At 28.1% G+C, this 17,286-nt stretch overlaps 3 protein-coding genes across 3 annotated transcripts; all 3 read left to right on the plus strand.

The window, feature by feature from the left end:
- The first annotated feature begins 695 nt into the window (after positions 1 to 695).
- On the plus strand, positions 696 to 2,083 carry LOC112085154. Its single transcript, XM_024154184.1, has 5 exons — positions 696 to 751; positions 819 to 948; positions 1,060 to 1,347; positions 1,439 to 1,630; positions 1,745 to 2,083. The coding sequence occupies exons 1-5, from the start codon at positions 696 to 698 to the stop codon at positions 2,081 to 2,083; spliced, it is 1,005 nt and encodes a 334-aa protein (XP_024009952.1).
- Positions 2,084 to 6,606: 4,523 nt separating this feature from the next.
- LOC112085241 (myb family transcription factor PHL11-like) lies at positions 6,607 to 8,540 on the plus strand. The gene is made up of 6 exons (XM_024154425.1): positions 6,607 to 6,777; positions 7,010 to 7,086; positions 7,206 to 7,242; positions 7,410 to 7,533; positions 7,651 to 7,771; positions 8,371 to 8,540. The coding sequence occupies exons 1-6, from the start codon at positions 6,663 to 6,665 to the stop codon at positions 8,527 to 8,529; spliced, it is 633 nt and encodes a 210-aa protein (XP_024010193.1). The 5' UTR covers positions 6,607 to 6,662; the 3' UTR covers positions 8,530 to 8,540.
- Positions 8,541 to 13,058: 4,518 nt separating this feature from the next.
- Positions 13,059 to 14,586, plus strand: LOC112085155 (putative Myb family transcription factor At1g14600). The gene is made up of 6 exons (XM_024154185.1): positions 13,059 to 13,173; positions 13,408 to 13,484; positions 13,620 to 13,656; positions 13,779 to 13,884; positions 13,981 to 14,044; positions 14,413 to 14,586. The coding sequence occupies exons 1-6, from the start codon at positions 13,059 to 13,061 to the stop codon at positions 14,584 to 14,586; spliced, it is 573 nt and encodes a 190-aa protein (XP_024009953.1).
- The last annotated feature ends 2,700 nt before the right edge of the window (positions 14,587 to 17,286 follow it).

A 17,286-nucleotide genomic window follows, 5' to 3' on the forward strand; every position in this document is an offset into this window, starting at 1 on the left:
CTCTAAATCGTAAGTCAAGTTTGTGTAACCTCCGATGGCAGGCGGTGGAAGGAAGAAAGGACGAGGGGGAGCTTCGACGTCGAAGAATAGGGCAGCCAAGGGTTCAGCTTCTGAGGTCAGAACTCCATCGCCACTACCGAGCCGGTATGATTTTATTCCGGCATCATCTCCACCACCGATTGTCCCCAATTTCTCACCCTCTTTGGACGTACGTGATTATCCACCTCCGATGGAGCTTTTCCAGGAGTCTCAACCACCACCTCAACAACGAAGGTCAGAGCAGTCTCAACTTCGTTTCTCTGCTTCTCCTCGTCACTCTGCATCACCTCAACCACACTCTCAACCAGGGGCCTCTCCACGATCTCAGCAAGGAGCCTCTCCACACTCTCACCGAGGAGCCTCTCCACAGTCTCAGCAACGAGCCTCTCCACACTCTCAGCAAGGATTCTCGCCACTCTCTTAGCAAGGATTCTCGCCACTCTCTCACGAAGCTCGCAGTGATGGCGAAGAAGCTCCATCGGAGGATGATTCAGAAGGTGAAGACGGTTTTCCCAGTCTCGCAGAAGACCAGCTGCAAATTCTTAATGCTTTGCTCACAAAGCCTGTGAGGGAAGCTTACACCACAGTACTCTCCCCCATAGAGAAGCCGGGTACAACATGGTAAGATTTCTTAATGCTTTGCTTAAGATTTCCTAATGGTACATGTTTGTGCCTTAATGCTTAATGTCTGTTTCTTAATGCTTTGCTTAATGTTAGTGCTTTGCTTGATGTTTGTGTCTTAATGCTTTGTTTGTCTCCATTTTGTTTAATGTTTGTAGGTTTGGTCGTGACAAGTCTGCACTGACCCGGAAGATTACCAAAGTCTTCACCAACAAATTTGATGGTCCCTTTTATAGCTGGAGACGAGTGCCTCATGAAAGACAAGAGAGATTCTTTGTTGAATTCGCGGTAATGTTATAGTGTTTCATTTACTACATTTTTGTTAAGACTAATATCTTATTTTCTCTACGTATAGTGTTTTACTTACTAACATCATCTCCTTCTCTATTGTTATTGTAGAAAACTCACACCTGGGATCCATTAATTACCGGTGTGGTTCAGGCAAAATTTGAGAGCATATGTAAAAGCAGGATGAAAGATATGGTCAGCAGAGCAAGAACTTCACGCGAGCAACCGCACTGGATTGGAGATACCCTGTGGAGAAAGATGACTGCGTTTTGGGACTTAGAGAAATCAAAAGAGAAGAGTTCAACGACATCAGCAGCTCGGATGTCTGAACGTGGCGGACTAGGTCCTCATGTTCACTATTCAGGTCAAAAGTCCTATGTACAAATCCAACAGGAAATGGTATGTGTATCTTTTTCTCCTAGCATATAATTGTTTAAGTCTTGGGAAGAAGATTCTTGCTTATACATTAACCTTTTTCTTATCATTTCAGGAAGATGAATTGGGAAGACCTGTGAGTCTTGGTGAAGTTTTCACCAAGACTCATACAAAAAAAGATGGTACTTATGTTGATGGAAAGGCGCAGATAGTTGTTGAAACATATAAGAAGAACCTGCAAGAGAAGTTGTCTGCACTCGGGTCTTCAGAGCTATCCGTAGAAGAGGAGAATGACCTATTTCTTCAGGTATATTCTGGTTTTTTTCTCTCCAATAAGTGTTTGAATGATCTGTTTGAATGATGTTTGAATGAGTTTTGGTAAAGTTTGAATGATGTGTTTCAATGATCTGTTTCTTTGCAGTCCACTATCATGAGTGAAAGAGGAGTTCCATATGGAGTTGGAAGCCTCTCACAATCACATGTTAATGGAAAGCGGAAGTCTCCGGGAAGCTCCTCAGCATACAACAGCCTTCACGAACAGCTACAACAATCTCAGCGAGAGATAGAAGTACAAGCGGCTGAAAATGCAAGACGTGAAGCAGAGTTTTTGGCTACACAAGCTGCACAACAAGCGAAGATCGATCAGCTCACACTGGTTGAAAGGTATTTAACTCAAACTGATCCTAAGTTTGCAGACTTTTTGGCTACACAATCTGCATCGACTGCAGAAACTACTACTGATTCTCCAAACTCAAACTGATCTTAGGTTCCTCTTTTATCTCTTTTTTGAATGTCGACTGATGTTGGTTGTAGAATGTTATCTTTTGTAGCCCTTTTTTTGAACTTATCTCCAATGGTTGTATATGGTACCATTGGAGATTGTATGGGTTTAGGCTTTTGTTTGAATGACAATGTATGGTTTATGTAATGTAATTTAATTTGGTTTCATATGCTTTTACAATTTTTGAATATTGTTTTTACATGTTTTAGAATTCAGATCAGTATTGTTTTAGGATAAGTCGTATAACCAATACCAAATTGTAATTCTGATGTTAAAAATTGTCACAAAACAGTCGGTATTCAGTCGTTATTTAGTCGCAATGTAGTCACAATTAAGTCGTAAAATGGTAACAATTCACGACTGATTTACTACTACTCGGTGACAGACCATTACGACTAATATAAAGTCGCAAAACAGTAGTAAATTCAGTCATTAATCAGTCGTAAAATTTACCGACTATTTTGCGACTGTTTCCCATCGACGAAAAATTAGTCGATCATCAGTCGCAAAATTGCGACGAAAGTACGACTGCAGCAATTTGCGACGAAGAATTACCTACACACAAATTCAGTCGCAAATTAGTCGGATATATAGGATTAACGACTGTTATGCGATTGTATTTGCTGTCACTAAATCTCTGTTTTCTTGTAGTGTGATTTAAAATAATTTTTTTTTGGTTAACAAAGAAATTGAGGTCTCAGCCTACAATTTCTCTTCACCTAAGACCAATCGTACGTGAAAAACTATTTGCTAAAACGTACATAATTTTTCTCACCAAGACATTAACTTACGAGCAATGACTCAGCTTTTCCCTCGAAGGAAGCAAGTGCTAACTAGCTATCACACAGGGGATATATACTGAAACAAATTTCTATACTAGTCTATACTTGTTTTTTTTTAGTTCGGATGGATTTGTTTGGTCAGTTAAAAAAAAACGAAACAGATTTGGATAGTGATCATTGCACTATAACATGCTTGCCGAAGTAATCAGAGCCTAGAACGAATGGGCAATTGAAAGTACTACAGTAAAAACTCTGTAAACTCTATATATTACGAGTTACAATGTTCTTTTGTCTTGTTGATTGTCAAAGAAAAGAAGTTCTTTTGTCTTGTTGGAGAGAATTAGAAGGATCAAGTAAGTCGCGTCAGTTACAAAATTCAGTGAGGATTAATAAATACAATTTCTATTTGTTGTGCATTAACTTTTTTTTTCGTCTGCATAGCATTTTAAATTTATGTTTATTATTAGTATATTCTAATTATTTACCTGGCGAATCTATATCTCTAGTACATTATTTCTATATATTCTCTGTTTTAATATAAAGAATGTTTTCATTTAATGCACATAAATGAGAACATTATTAAAAAGAAAATTATTAAAAAAATAACTTTATTTCTATTAATTATTGATAAAAAACATCAATAAAATAACTAATCACTTACTCCCTCTGTTCCAGAATAGTTGATGTTTTAGAAATTTTACACTTATTAAAAAACAATAAATATATATCTTTTAGTTATTTTTTTTTTTTTACTTTTCAAAATTTGTTTCACCCACTTCTTAAATGCTCTATAATCATTATGAATGAACTTTTGCTCCATTAGTAGATACTATTAGTTTGTTTACACATAAAAATTTATTACTTCAAAATAATTAAATGAAATATGCTATTAAATCATTCTTGTAAAATGTAATAACATTAAATACTTCCAAAATATCATCTATGATTTTGGAACAAAGAAAAATCATAAAATATCAACTATTTTGAAAATAGGGAGTATTGTTTAAAGACAGTTAAAAAACTGAATAATTACTACATTTATTGACAGTAAATTTGCTACAATTTTTTCTTAAGAAAATCCTAATAGAAACTGAATAATTACTACATTTATTGACAGTAAATTTACTCTTTTATATAAATTGAGAAGATAAATTGACGGAAGTTGGATCGTTAGAGCAAAAGATATCAGGATCGTTTTCACAAACCATGGCTTAAGAAGTGATTAGAGTGAGTTGTTTATGCCACATAGCAACCTTTAGAAGATAGTTAAAAAAACTGATGTGGCTACGTTAAGGAATCCAACCCTAAACAGCTGCTTTTATATAGTGTAGATTATATATAGTAGTTCTCCAAATATTTTGAAAACTAATTTTGAAGGTATATGTTTCTAACTATTACATAATAGTTAGATATTACTTTTAATACTATATTTTGCTTTTATAAAATAATATTTATGCATATATATAATTCTGTTTTTATCACAGTTGAAGTATTTAGTATTACATTTTCAAATTGAACAACTTAAGTAGTGGTTTGTATAGTTGTATTAGTTAGATCAAGTAGATTGCTTACTTGACGAGAAAAATGAACTGTTTTAATAAGTATGATTTTGAGTCTTTTGACCAATATTTTGTCCCGGCGTCAAAATAGTTCAAAAATTAATAGTCAAAGAATTTTGGACATGCAAACACCTGAAATTCCGTCATTCCTTATTTCTTATAAAAAGATTTATAGTTCAAATTTCAAGACAGTATTTTATCCGACAATACCCGAACACAGAAAAGGTATCCTAAACTAAAATACGAGACGATTTACTACTATTGATAATGAATCAGTCTCAAATACGTAGCACATCTGTAATATTAGAGAACAGAAGAATTTATTTAAGGAAGTAATTTACTTCTTTAAGAGGGAAGTTTTTACTCTAAGCCAATTTATAAATTTGTGACTAGCATATATATTACACGTATATCTTTTGAGCAGTTTTTGTTTTTTTTTGTGCAATTATCTAAATCATTTGGCTCAGATTGATTATATGCTGCATGAGGTTTAAGGTGATATTAGATTTAAACTCGTGCGTCCGCACGAGAATGTTTTATTTTTTATTTCTAATATAAGTTACATTTATCTTTTTTGTTTAGATATAATTTGTTTTTGTTATTTATTTTTTTAAATCAAAAAATTATTATCATATTTTAGTTTTAAACAGTAAAATTTGTATATTAGTAGAATAAGAGTATGCGTTAATTAAGTATACATTGATCTAATAGTAATTATAAATTTTGTTATTATGTGAATTTAGATTTATACATAAAAAAACTATATATCTATGAATTTGCTAATCCATCCGTTTAGTTGTCTTAAATCATTTTTAATATCTTATATGTTTTGACAAACTAACCCGTATTAGACTATAATTATAATTATATAACTCTATAAATATTTACTAATATGAAATATTTGGACCAATTGATTATGAAAAAATATAATAAGATATTTATTTATTATTTTTGCTATTAAAAAATGTATATATATATATATATAATGGATTGTTAGTTTAATTGTCTCAAAATATCTTACATGTTTTAATAAATTAACTCATGGACCTTAAATATATTTATATATATATATAACTCTAATCAGCTCGATCATATTATTGTATAATATAAATATTTATTAATCTCAAATATTTGATATTTTAGACTAATTGATTATGATAAAATACGATAAAATATTTATTTATTATGTATTTTTATAAAAATATTATTTAAATTTAAAATTTAAAATTTTAAATTAAATCTGTCCTGTATTTAAGAAATTTTAAAGTATTAAAATTATTACTTAAATTTTCGTAATAAAATTTAATTAATTTTTTTTGGAATTTTTTGAATTTAAATTAAATTGAATGCAAATTTTTGTAACTAAATTTAATTAAATTTCTAATAATTTGAAATTTAAATTAAAGATGACCTAGATTTTAAAAAATTTAAAAATATCTATATTAATAACTAATTTTCGGAAATTAAATATAAAAATAAAATAAAATATTATAAAAAAACTTTCAGAGTGTTTGGATGCAAGTACTAAATGTGCTTCTGTTTTAATATAATAGATAATTAGTCTGACGTACTTTTTGGCTTTTTTCGTAAGCGAAAATTTTCAGTATACAGTTTTTTTTTAATAACTTTTTAATTGTTTGAAATAGTTTCTTTTTGGTTTCCATAACACTATTTTACAAAGGACGAAACTTGTTGATAGTTTTAATTACTGTTCAGATGTTGTCATGCGTATATTATCACAAATTAAGAAACAAGAGTGGAGGTGTTAATTACTATACTAATTGATGAGTTTAATTGCTAACTGGTTATTTATTTCGTCTTTTAAATATACAAATGAATTCATAGAAAAGAAACTATTATATGAACAAAAATATAAAGAACGAAAAAGTAGCACAACATGACAAAGCACAACAACAATTATAATAGCATATGTTTCAAAAAAAAACAATTATAATAGCATTTTATCTCCTTTCTTTAATGTAAATATTTCTATTATTTTTCCTCTCTCTAGGAAAAAACGAAAGAGCAGCAGATAAGACAAAAGTTACGAAGACACAATTAGTCCAAGAAAACTTGCCTATTTGAAAATAGAGCATTCTCTATTAGTTTCCTTCACCCCTTTGATTTAGCTGCAGCCATTTTAAATCGGCCGAACAAATAATATCATTCTGAAATTTTTTTCGGAAATATCAAGTGGTAAGCTTAAGAAAAAAACTAATGAAAAATCCAACTGTTAGATCATATGTTAGGTCAAAAGTGCCGCGGCTGCGATGGAGTTCTGATCTTCACAACTCTTTTGTTCAAGCCGTCGAACAACTTGGTGGAGAAAATAGTAAGCGCAGATTCTTTTCTATTTATATAAATTTACAGATATAAACTCTTTAATTAATTATGAAAATTCACAATTTCTTGTCATCTGAACATCTTTTAGATTAAATCATTGATTATGGAAATTATGTTCTTGTGAATTTATCGATTATAACTTCTTCTGGTCAAGATTCTGTTTGCTTTAGTTTAATTCAATTTTCAGGATAAAAAATATATTATTATCTTTACAATTGCAGGAGCAACTCCTAAAATGGTTTTGCAGTTAATGGATGTGAAAGGGCTCACAATATCACATGTGAAGAGTCATCTCCAGGTCCTATATACATCTAACTACTAATGTTTATATAATGTGTACTTATGAACCAAATTATATTTTATAAAATTTGGTTTGGATACGGAACCAGTAATTCTTAATTACCTTATATTCAACAGATGTATAGGAGCATGAAGCTGGAAGAATCCATGCAAGGTAAACAAATATAATTTATAATTCAATTTTAAATTGTATAAATATGAATGTATATATTTGCGTAAGATCATATATGCATATACATTAAGATGCAACATAGTGCACATATATTGATATCTATATATATATATATGTATATAATATATAACACATGCAATCTATGGCAGACGAGATTTTAGCAAAGAGAAGTGTTAGAGTGACAGGACAAGTGACTTGGTGGCAATTTCAACAGTACCTTCATAACTATCAACGCCTTCGAGGCAATGCCAACTTTTTCCAAAATCAACAAAGGTTCGTGTAGTTAATACTTGATCAGTAAAATTAGTTTGCTTTACTATATATTTTTGGTTTATATGAGAAACAGAACTATATATGTATACCTTTTTTGTTTTTATAAAATTCTTGTAGGAGAGAAGAGGAAATGTTTGAAAAAATAATAACATTCGGAGAATCAAGTAATGAAACTAAGGAAATGTTCGAAGTACCAAGTGACTATTTTACTTGCAAGTCTCTCTATGAATCTTCAAGGGTAATACATTATTCTATGCTTTTTTGTCTTTCACAATACTACTGATATATATATATATATATATCATTATATATATATTGTACTGTCAATCATCAAGAGTAAAACTTGTCTTCGTATGCATTTCTTTACTGTCAATCATCAAGAGTATATATATGAACTTGAATAATATATATATATATACAAGATCGAGATGCCACATAATAATATATATCTATAGTTTCCAAGGGTGGCACATATATACAGACCGCCATATATTATTTAGAGTTCTCTATTATTTACAAGTCTCTTATTTCATCAAGGTTTATTAAAAATCATATTTGGTAATAAAAGTTTTGTATATGTCATCTGCATGTATTGGTCAAAAGTGTCTGTTAAATATTTTCTGAGATTTGTTTTTGGTATAGAATGAAATTATGCTTATGCACCTACAAGTTAAGCATAGATATGAAAGTTAATTTCAGCGAATGAAATTATTTATAACAATGAAAACATGAGAAAGATTTTGATGTTATATTGTCATGCATGTGTCCATCTCAGCTTACGAAAATGGACATGTAATTAATTTTAGAATAATTATATACTTTTGTTTAATTTTACAGGTCCGACATTATAGAACTAGAGCTGATAATGACAGTGGTGAATTTGTTGGTGCTGATGATGATGACGGTAATGTAGTTACTTTGTCACTTAACTCGATAGAAGTTTCTAAAGGTGACGAAGAATTGTCCCTTGAGCTCACTCTTAGTCTCAAAGCCTAATAAGAACTCGATTTTTGTACAAACCGTTGGAAAGTATTACTGTAGATGCATGTATTAAAAACATAATTTGTTTGATAAAAAATTTCTTGTATATTGGTGAACATCGTTGCAACTTGGTGCGTTTTTAATGAGATTTTAAACCGACGTGGACTAATGGTATTTTGTTTCTTTCGCTAAATCCGTTAGCACTCAATGGTAAAGTACCGATACATATATTTTTAATGTTTATTATGATATACAATATTTGAACCTATATATATAACTTTATGTAATTTTATGGAAATTAATCTCCGATTCATGAATGCCTATGAGTTTTGTCAATTTAATATGATAACTGTGTTTTTTTATTTTTCAAGAGTTGTCTTGGCTAAATATGGTTTAATATTTTTGATAGTTAAAAAATTCTTGCAAAATCATCTCAAGGTTAAACGTGACCGGTCCATAAAAAATGGAGAAAAAAAAAGAATAATATTCCTCATGTCACGTAGTATGAGAAATATACATAAAATACGGATATTGAGTTTGCTTTTATTTAATTTCTCTTTTAAACATAAACTAGATTCTCACCTGCTCTAGAACAAATTTTTTTTAAAAAAAAGTTTAATATATTAAAATAGTTTGTTTGTTAACAAAAATATTTAAGATTATGTCTACATAGTTAATATATATTTATATTAAAATAATTTAACCTAATTCGCTCTAGAATATGAGTTTAATATAAAAAGTAATAGAAATTAATTATGTAAATCCACCCTAGAAAAAATGGTTTTATTAATTAAAATTAAAAAATATATTGAATACATTATTACCATGAGAAAAAATTGGTGTTAAATAATAATTTTCTATAAAAGTGTACTTTTTAATTTCCTTTTTAGAGGAATAGCAAAACAGCAAAATCACAAGTCACAACAAAAATATTTACCAGCATTATATATTTTTTCTTTTGTTATTTTTAGAAATTATAATTCATGATTTCGTATTTTTATTATTTATAAATTATTAAAACTTTCTGAAATATAATACAGCTACTATTGCCATGTTTTTTGAGTAGTACAAAATTAAAATTGTTAGGAAGGAAGTAGTAAATTTTATTTGTTTTGTTGGACAATTTTTAGTTTATTTATATAATTTGGTTCAAAATGATGATAATAAGCTATAATTTGAGGCTTTAAGTTATAATTTTTGTTCTTGTTGTCAATAAAATTTAATACATATGTTTAAATATGGATGATGACACAGTAAAGACACTAGTGAAAAACATTATGTTGTTCATATTCATATCCTAGTTGGGCTTAAATTAATTTTTGGTTAATTTTGACCTATTCATAAATTAGTTTGCCAGCATATAGGTTTAGTTTATACCAAAAAATCTGGTAGTATTAACTAAAACTTAAATTTTACAGTATACAATATATTATTACCATGAGAAAAAAATTGGTGTTAATAATACTTTTTCTATATGTAAGTGTAATTTTTAATTTATTTTTAGGGGAATAGTAAAACAGCAAGATCACAAGTCACAACAAAAATATTTACCAGCATTAAATATTTATTTCTTAGGTTGTTTTTGATAATTATATCTTACAAAAAATTATATATAATTTTTAAACTAAAATTTCAATTGATACATTTCTGAAACAAATCAAATTATCGAAAAAACAGAAGCGATGAAAAAAGCGATTGCTAGATCTTCTAGTAAATCAAAGATGCAAATGCAATGGACTACCGATCTTCATAAAATTCAATGAGTGTGAAAACAGTCACAATATCGTATGTGAAAGCCATCTCCTGGTATTTATATATATACACACATTATCAACTATATATATATATCACTATATAATATATAAAAAGATTAATAGTGTGATAATCTAGATTCTTATCCTGATGTATATTTAGTCTTATGTATATGTTTATTACTTTATTTTTATATTTCTTTTACCAATTGTGTTATTTTTTTCATCTTTCAGATTTTTCAACTATCATATCTTATACATAGTAGAATTATTCTATATATCATTTAAGAATTTTTTTTTTGTATAAAAGTCTATCTTATGAAATTATTCTTAATATTGAAGGAGCAACTCCTAAAAAGATTTTGAACTCAATGGGTGTGAAAACACTCACAATATCACATGTGAAAAGCCATCTCCAGGTACTTATATATATATATACACATATTTTATTAACTAGATATATATCACTAACTATCCAAAGATTCATAGTGTGATAATTTAGATTCTTATCCTGGTGTATATGTAATCAAATGTATATGTTTATTTCAATAGGTGTATAGGAACATAAAGCATGAAGAGTCTATACAAGGTAAATAAATATGATTTACACTTTACTTTATTGTTGTATAAATATCTCTGCACTGAAAATATTTGGCATAGTCCTAAATTATATGTATCTATCAAATAGATATATGCACATGTAATTTTACAGCAAAAAAGAGAATGATACGGCAAATTAGGTGGCGGCAAACTCAACAATACCTTCGGATCTATGAACGTCTTTGAGACGCAACCGAGTTTATGCAAAGCCAACAAAGGTTCATGCAATAATTAATTAATGTTAGCTCATGAATTCATTTAATTGTTTGCTTTGGAATCAAAATGATTAACTTTTTTCAAAATTTTTTGTAGGCTACAATGCAATTTTAATGAAAATATGGATGTGTCTTGCAAGTCTCTCTTTCAATTTTCCAGAGTAAATTTTGTTTTCTTTTGCATATATTACAATCATGCATGATTGTCAACATAAGTTTTGATGCATATGATATGACTTTGATAGATGTATATATATCGTATATACAAGATTATTATACCTTACATATGCCTATAATATTGCCAAAATGGTTACATTTATCAGTTTTTACCGATAAATTATGATATCAAACGATCTTCAATATTATTTTTGATTGTTATTTTTTCTTCATTTCTTGGTTATTGTTCATTGTAGTGACATATTTTGACTTAAAATAGTGGATAAAGAGAATCTATGTGACACTAGAAACATGCAAATGATTTTGATTGTTAAGAACTATTTAATTATCTATATGATTATATTATGGCAGGTTGGACTAATTGAAATCAGAGACGATGATAAAGATAATAACAACAATATCATTGTTAATGCGGATGATGATGTCGCAATTGCTGGTGATGGTACAAATGATCCTTTCAACTCAGAAGTTTTGAAGGATGAAGAAAAGTTATCCCTTGAACTTACTCTTGGTCTCAAGTACTAAGAAGACTTGGGTTTTTATCCTTTTTAAGCTTGTTTTCCTTTTATATATTGTTATTGTCCCATATAATGAGATAAAAAAAACAAACTGTATATATTAAGATGGTAGTTGTTTTTATAAGATGTTACTTGGTGATCTTTCATGTATTATTTGGATGAAATATTATTTTATAAATATATATATATATATCTATTTCCAATAAATATGTTATTTATTTTCCTTTTATAATGTTTTTTTTATGTTTATAATTTATAAACTACAACTTTAAATAATGGAAGGTTCTTAGTCCAGTGGTCGATTAATGGTTAATTAATGTTTCTACATCAGGAGGTCTGAGGTTTGATTCCCAAAAGATGTGATTTATGCAGGTTATTGTGAAGGCAAACTTATAAGGAAATTTTCAGCGTGGTGCAAGGAGAATCGTTCGTTGTGATCCCGGTCTGCGTGGATTCTTGTGGAACGGAGAGATTATCAGTTGTAAAACTGTCATTATAGTAATGATAACATATTATGAAAAATTAATATTAGCTATTCTTTTTTTAAAAACAAAATCACCAAAAAATCAAAATGGTATGAATAAAGTATATATTTAACACATATAAAAATTTAGGTTTTGTATTTTTGTTATTTAGAAATGATTAAATTTATGAAATATGGTATTTCTAATTTTGCAATTTTTTATTATTAGTATAAAATTAAATTGGTTTCGAAGGAAATAGTATATTATATAGTGTAGATATATTAATGGTATTTGTTTCCTTTAAAGACTTCTAAGTTATTTATATAATTTGGTTCAAAATGATGATAATAAGCTAAAATTTTAGGCTTTAAGTTATAATTTTGTTCTTGTTGTCAATAAATAACATGTAATGCATATGTTTAAATTGGATGATGATACAATAACCAAAATAGTTCAAACCATTAAGTCACACATATCCTAGTTAGGCCATATATTAATTTTGGGTTAATTTTGACTTTTTATAAAATAGTTTGCCAGGATATATAGTTTTATTTTCTAAAAAAAAAATCTGGTGATATTAATTAAAATTTTAAGTTTTATGGTATATATTATCACCATTAGAAAAAAATGGTGTTAAATAATATTTTTCTTTTAAAGTGTAATTTTTTAAATCCTCAATAAAATAACAAAATCACAAGTCACAAAAAAATATTTACTAGCATTAAATATTTTGTTTTTAAGAAAAAATATAAATATTTTAGAACCAAAAAAATAATCGGTACATCTCTGAAAAAAAGAAATCATCGCATAACAAAAACGATGAAAAGGGAGATTGTTAGACCGTACAGTAAGTCAAAAATACCGCGACTGCGATGGACCACCGATCTTCATCGCTATTTTGTCCATGCTGTTGAAGATCTTGGTGGCGAAAAGAGTAAGCAATTTTTTTTCCTTTTTTTCAGAACAACAAATTCAATTTCGCACTTTTTACCATCAAAATCGATAAAAAAACTCTTTTATATTTCTTTTACCAATTGTGTTATTTGTTTCATCTTTCAAAATTGTCAACCATCATATCTTATACATAGTAGAATTATTCTTTATATCATTTAAGAAAAAAATTTATTGTATAAAAGTCTATCTTATGAAATTATTCTTAATATTGAAGGAGCAACTCCTAAAAAGATTTTGAACTCAATGGGTGTGAAAACACTCACAATATCACATGTGAAAAGCCATCTCCAGGTACTTATATATATATATATACGTATATTTTATTAACTAGATATATATCACTATCTATCCAAAGATTTATATTGTGATAATATAGATTCTTATCCTGGTGTATATGTAATCAAATGTATATGTTTATTTCAATAGGTGTATAGGAACATGAAGCATGAAGAGTCCATACAAGGTAAACAAATATGATTTACACTTTACTTTATTGTTGTATAAATATCTTGCACTGAAAATATTTTGCATAGTCCTAAATTATATGTATCTATCAAATAGATATATGCACATGTAATTTTACAGCAAAAATGAGAATGATACGGCAAATGAGGTGGCGGCAAACTCAACAATACCTTCGGATCTATGAACGTCTTCGAGACGCAACCAAGTTTATGCAAAGCCAACAAAGGTTCATGCCATAATTAATTAATGTTAGGTCATGAATTCATTTAATTGCTTGCTTTGGAATCAAAATGATTAACTTTGTTTTAATTTTTTTTTGTAGGCTACAGTGCAATAGTAATGAAAATATGGATGTGTCTTTCAAGTCTCTCTTTCAATCTTCCAGAGTATATTTTCTTTTCTTTTGCATATATTACAATCATGCATGCTTGTCAACATGAGTTTTGATGCATATGATATGACCTAGATAGATGTATATATATATCGTATAAACAAGGTCATTATACCTTAAATATGCCTATAATATTGCCAAAATAGTTACATTTATCAGTTTTCACCGATAAATTATGATATCAAACGATCTTCACTATTATTTTTTATTATTATTTTTTCTTCATTTCTTGGTTATTCTTGATTGTGGTGAGATATTTTGACTTCATATAGTGGATAAAGAAGATCTATGTGGCAGTAAAAACATGCAAATGATTTTGATTGTTAAAACTATTTAATTATCTATATGATTATATTATGGTAGGTTGGACTAATTGAAATCAGAGACGATGATAAAGATAATAATAACAATATCATTGTTAATGCTGATGATGATGTCGCAACTGCTGGTGATGGTGAAAATGATCCTTTAAACTCAGAAGTTTTGAAGGATGAAGAAAAATTGTCCCTTGAACTAACTCTTGGTCTCAAGTACTAAGAAGATTTGGGTTTCTATCCTTTTTAAGCTTGTTTTCCTTTTATATAATGTTATTATCTCATATAATGAGATAAAAAATGAAATATATTTATATAAAGATGGTAGTTGTTTTTATAAGATGTTACTTGGTGATCTTTCATCTATTCTTTGGATGGAAGATTATTTTATAAATATATATATATATCTATTTCCAATAAATTATGTTATTTATTTTCCTTTTATAATGTTTTTTTTATGTTTATAAGTTATAAACTACAACTTTAAATAATGGAAGATCCTTAGTCTAGTGGTCGACTAATGGTTAATTAATATTTCTACATTAGGAGATCTGAGGTTCGATGCCCAAAAGATGTGATTTATGCAGGTTATTATGAAGGCAAACTTATAAGAAAATTTTCAAGGAGAATTGCTAGTTGTGATCCCTGTTTGTGTTGGATTCTTGTAGAGCGGATAGATTGTCAGTTGGAAAACTGTCATTATAAAAGTGATAACATATTATGAAAAAGTTCAATATTTGCTAATATTGGATCCAATATTAGCCATTATTATTTTAAAAAATCGCCAAAAAATCAAAATGGTATGAATAAATTATATATTTAACACATATGAAAATTTAGGGTTTTGTATTTTTGTTATTTAGAAATTATTAAATTTATGAAATATGGTATCTCTACTTTTGCAATTTTTTGTCATTAGTATAAAAACAAATTGATTTGGAAGGAAATAGTATATTATATAGTGTAGATATATTCATGGTATTTGTTTCTTTTAAAGACTTTTAAGTTATTTATATAATTTGGTTCAAAATAATGATAATAAGCTAAAATTTTAGGTTTTAAGTTATAATTTTGTTCTTGTTGTCAATAGATAACATGTAATGCATATGTTTAAATTGGATGATGATACAATAACCACACTAGTGCAAACCATTAAGTTATACATATCCTAGTTATGCCATATATTAATTTTGGGTTAATTTTGACTTTTACTAAAACAGTTTGCCAGCATATATAGTTTTATTTTATAAAAAAATCTAGTAATGTTAATTAGAATTTTAAGGTTTATGGTATATATTATCACCATTAGAAAAAATGGTGTTAAATATATTTTTTTTAAAGTGTATTTTTTAATTTTCTTAATAAAAAAACAAAATCACAAGTCACAAGAAAAATATTTACTAGCATTAAATATTTTGTTTTTAAGTTATTTTTGATAATTTTATATTCTAGAAAAAATTCTATAAATATTTTTGAACCGAAAAAATAATCGGTACATTTCTGAAAAAAAGAATTCATCGCATAACAAAAGGGAGATTGTAAGACCTTACAGTTAGTAAAAAATACCGCGACTGCGATGGACCACCGATCTTCATCGTTATTTTGTCCATGCTGTTTAAGATCTCGGTGGCAAAGAGAGTAAGCAATTTATTTTTCTTTTTTTTCAGAACAAGAAATTCAATTTCGCACTTTTTACGATCAAAATCGATAATTTTTTTTTTATATTTCTTTTACCAATTGTGTTATTTTTTTCATCTTTCATATTTTTCAACTATCATATCTTATACATAGTAGACTTGTTCTTTATATCATTTAAGAATTTTATTTTTTGTATAAAAGTCTATCTTATGATATTATTCTTAATATTGAAGGAGCAACTCCTAAAAAGATTTTGAACTCAACAGGTGTTGAAACACTCACAATATCACATGTGAAAAGCCATCTCCAGGTACTTATATATATACACACATATTTTAGTAACTAGATATATATAACTATCTATCCAAAGATTTATAGTATGATAATTTAGATTCTTATCTTGGTGTATATGTAATCAAAAATGTATATGTTTAATTCAATAGGTGTATAGGAACATGAAGCATGAAGAATGTATACAAGGTAAATAAATATAATTTACACTTTACTTTATTGTTGTATAAATATCTTGCACTGAAAATATTTTGCATAGTCCTAAATTATATGTATCTATCAAATAGATATATGCACATGTAATTTTACAGCAAAAAAGAGAATGATACGGCAAATGAGGTGGCGGCAAACTCAACAATACCTTCGGATCTATGAACGTCTTCGAGACGCAACCAAGTTTATGCAAAGCCAACAAAGGTTCATGCCATAATTAATTAATGTTAGGTCATGAATTCATTTAATTGCTTGCTTTGGAATCAAAATGATTAACTTTGTTTTAATTTTTTTTTGTAGGCTACAGTGCAATAGTAATGAAAATATGGATGTGTCTTTCAAGTCTCTCTTTCAATCTTCCAGAGTATATTTTCTTTTCTTTTGCATATATTACAATCATGCATGCTTGTCAACATGAGTTTTGATGCATATGATATGACCTAGATAGATGTATATATATATCGTATAAACAAGGTCATTATACCTTAAATATGCCTATAATATTGCCAAAATAGTTACATTTATCAGTTTTCACCGATAAATTATGATATCAAACGATCTTCACTATTATTTTTTATTATTATTTTTTCTTCATTTCTTGGTTATTCTTGATTGTGGTGAGATATTTTGACTTCATATAGTGGATAAAGAAGATCTATGTGGCAGTAAAAACATGCAAATGATTTTGATTGTTAAAACTATTTAATTATCTATATGATTATATTATGGTAGGTTGGACTAATTGAAATCAGAGACGATGATAAAAATAATAATAACAATA

The sequence above is a fragment of the Eutrema salsugineum genome, unplaced genomic scaffold (genome assembly GCF_000478725.1).
Source record: "Eutrema salsugineum unplaced genomic scaffold, Eutsalg1_0 scaffold_3, whole genome shotgun sequence".
Lineage (NCBI taxonomy): Eukaryota > Viridiplantae > Streptophyta > Magnoliopsida > Brassicales > Brassicaceae > Eutrema > Eutrema salsugineum.

Excerpts from the sequence above, each read along its gene's own strand:
- LOC112085155 (XM_024154185.1), top strand. The coding sequence starts at position 13,059 with ATGAAAAGGGAGATTGTTAGACCGTACAGTAAGTCAAAAATACCGCGA. Across the intron at positions 13,485-13,619 it reads ATGTGAAAAGCCATCTCCAG|GTGTATAGGAACATGAAGCA; the intron begins GTACTTATATAT and ends TTATTTCAATAG. Across the intron at positions 13,885-13,980 it reads TTTATGCAAAGCCAACAAAG|GCTACAGTGCAATAGTAATG; the intron begins GTTCATGCCATA and ends TTTTTTTTGTAG.
- LOC112085241 (XM_024154425.1), top strand. The coding sequence starts at position 6,663 with ATGAAAAATCCAACTGTTAGATCATATGTTAGGTCAAAAGTGCCGCGG. Across the intron at positions 6,778-7,009 it reads ACAACTTGGTGGAGAAAATA|GAGCAACTCCTAAAATGGTT; the intron begins GTAAGCGCAGAT and ends TTACAATTGCAG. Across the intron at positions 7,772-8,370 it reads CTCTCTATGAATCTTCAAGG|GTCCGACATTATAGAACTAG; the intron begins GTAATACATTAT and ends TTAATTTTACAG.
- LOC112085154 (XM_024154184.1), top strand. The coding sequence starts at position 696 with ATGGTACATGTTTGTGCCTTAATGCTTAATGTCTGTTTCTTAATGCTT. Across the intron at positions 949-1,059 it reads GATTCTTTGTTGAATTCGCG|AAAACTCACACCTGGGATCC; the intron begins GTAATGTTATAG and ends TTGTTATTGTAG. Across the intron at positions 1,348-1,438 it reads TACAAATCCAACAGGAAATG|GAAGATGAATTGGGAAGACC; the intron begins GTATGTGTATCT and ends TTATCATTTCAG.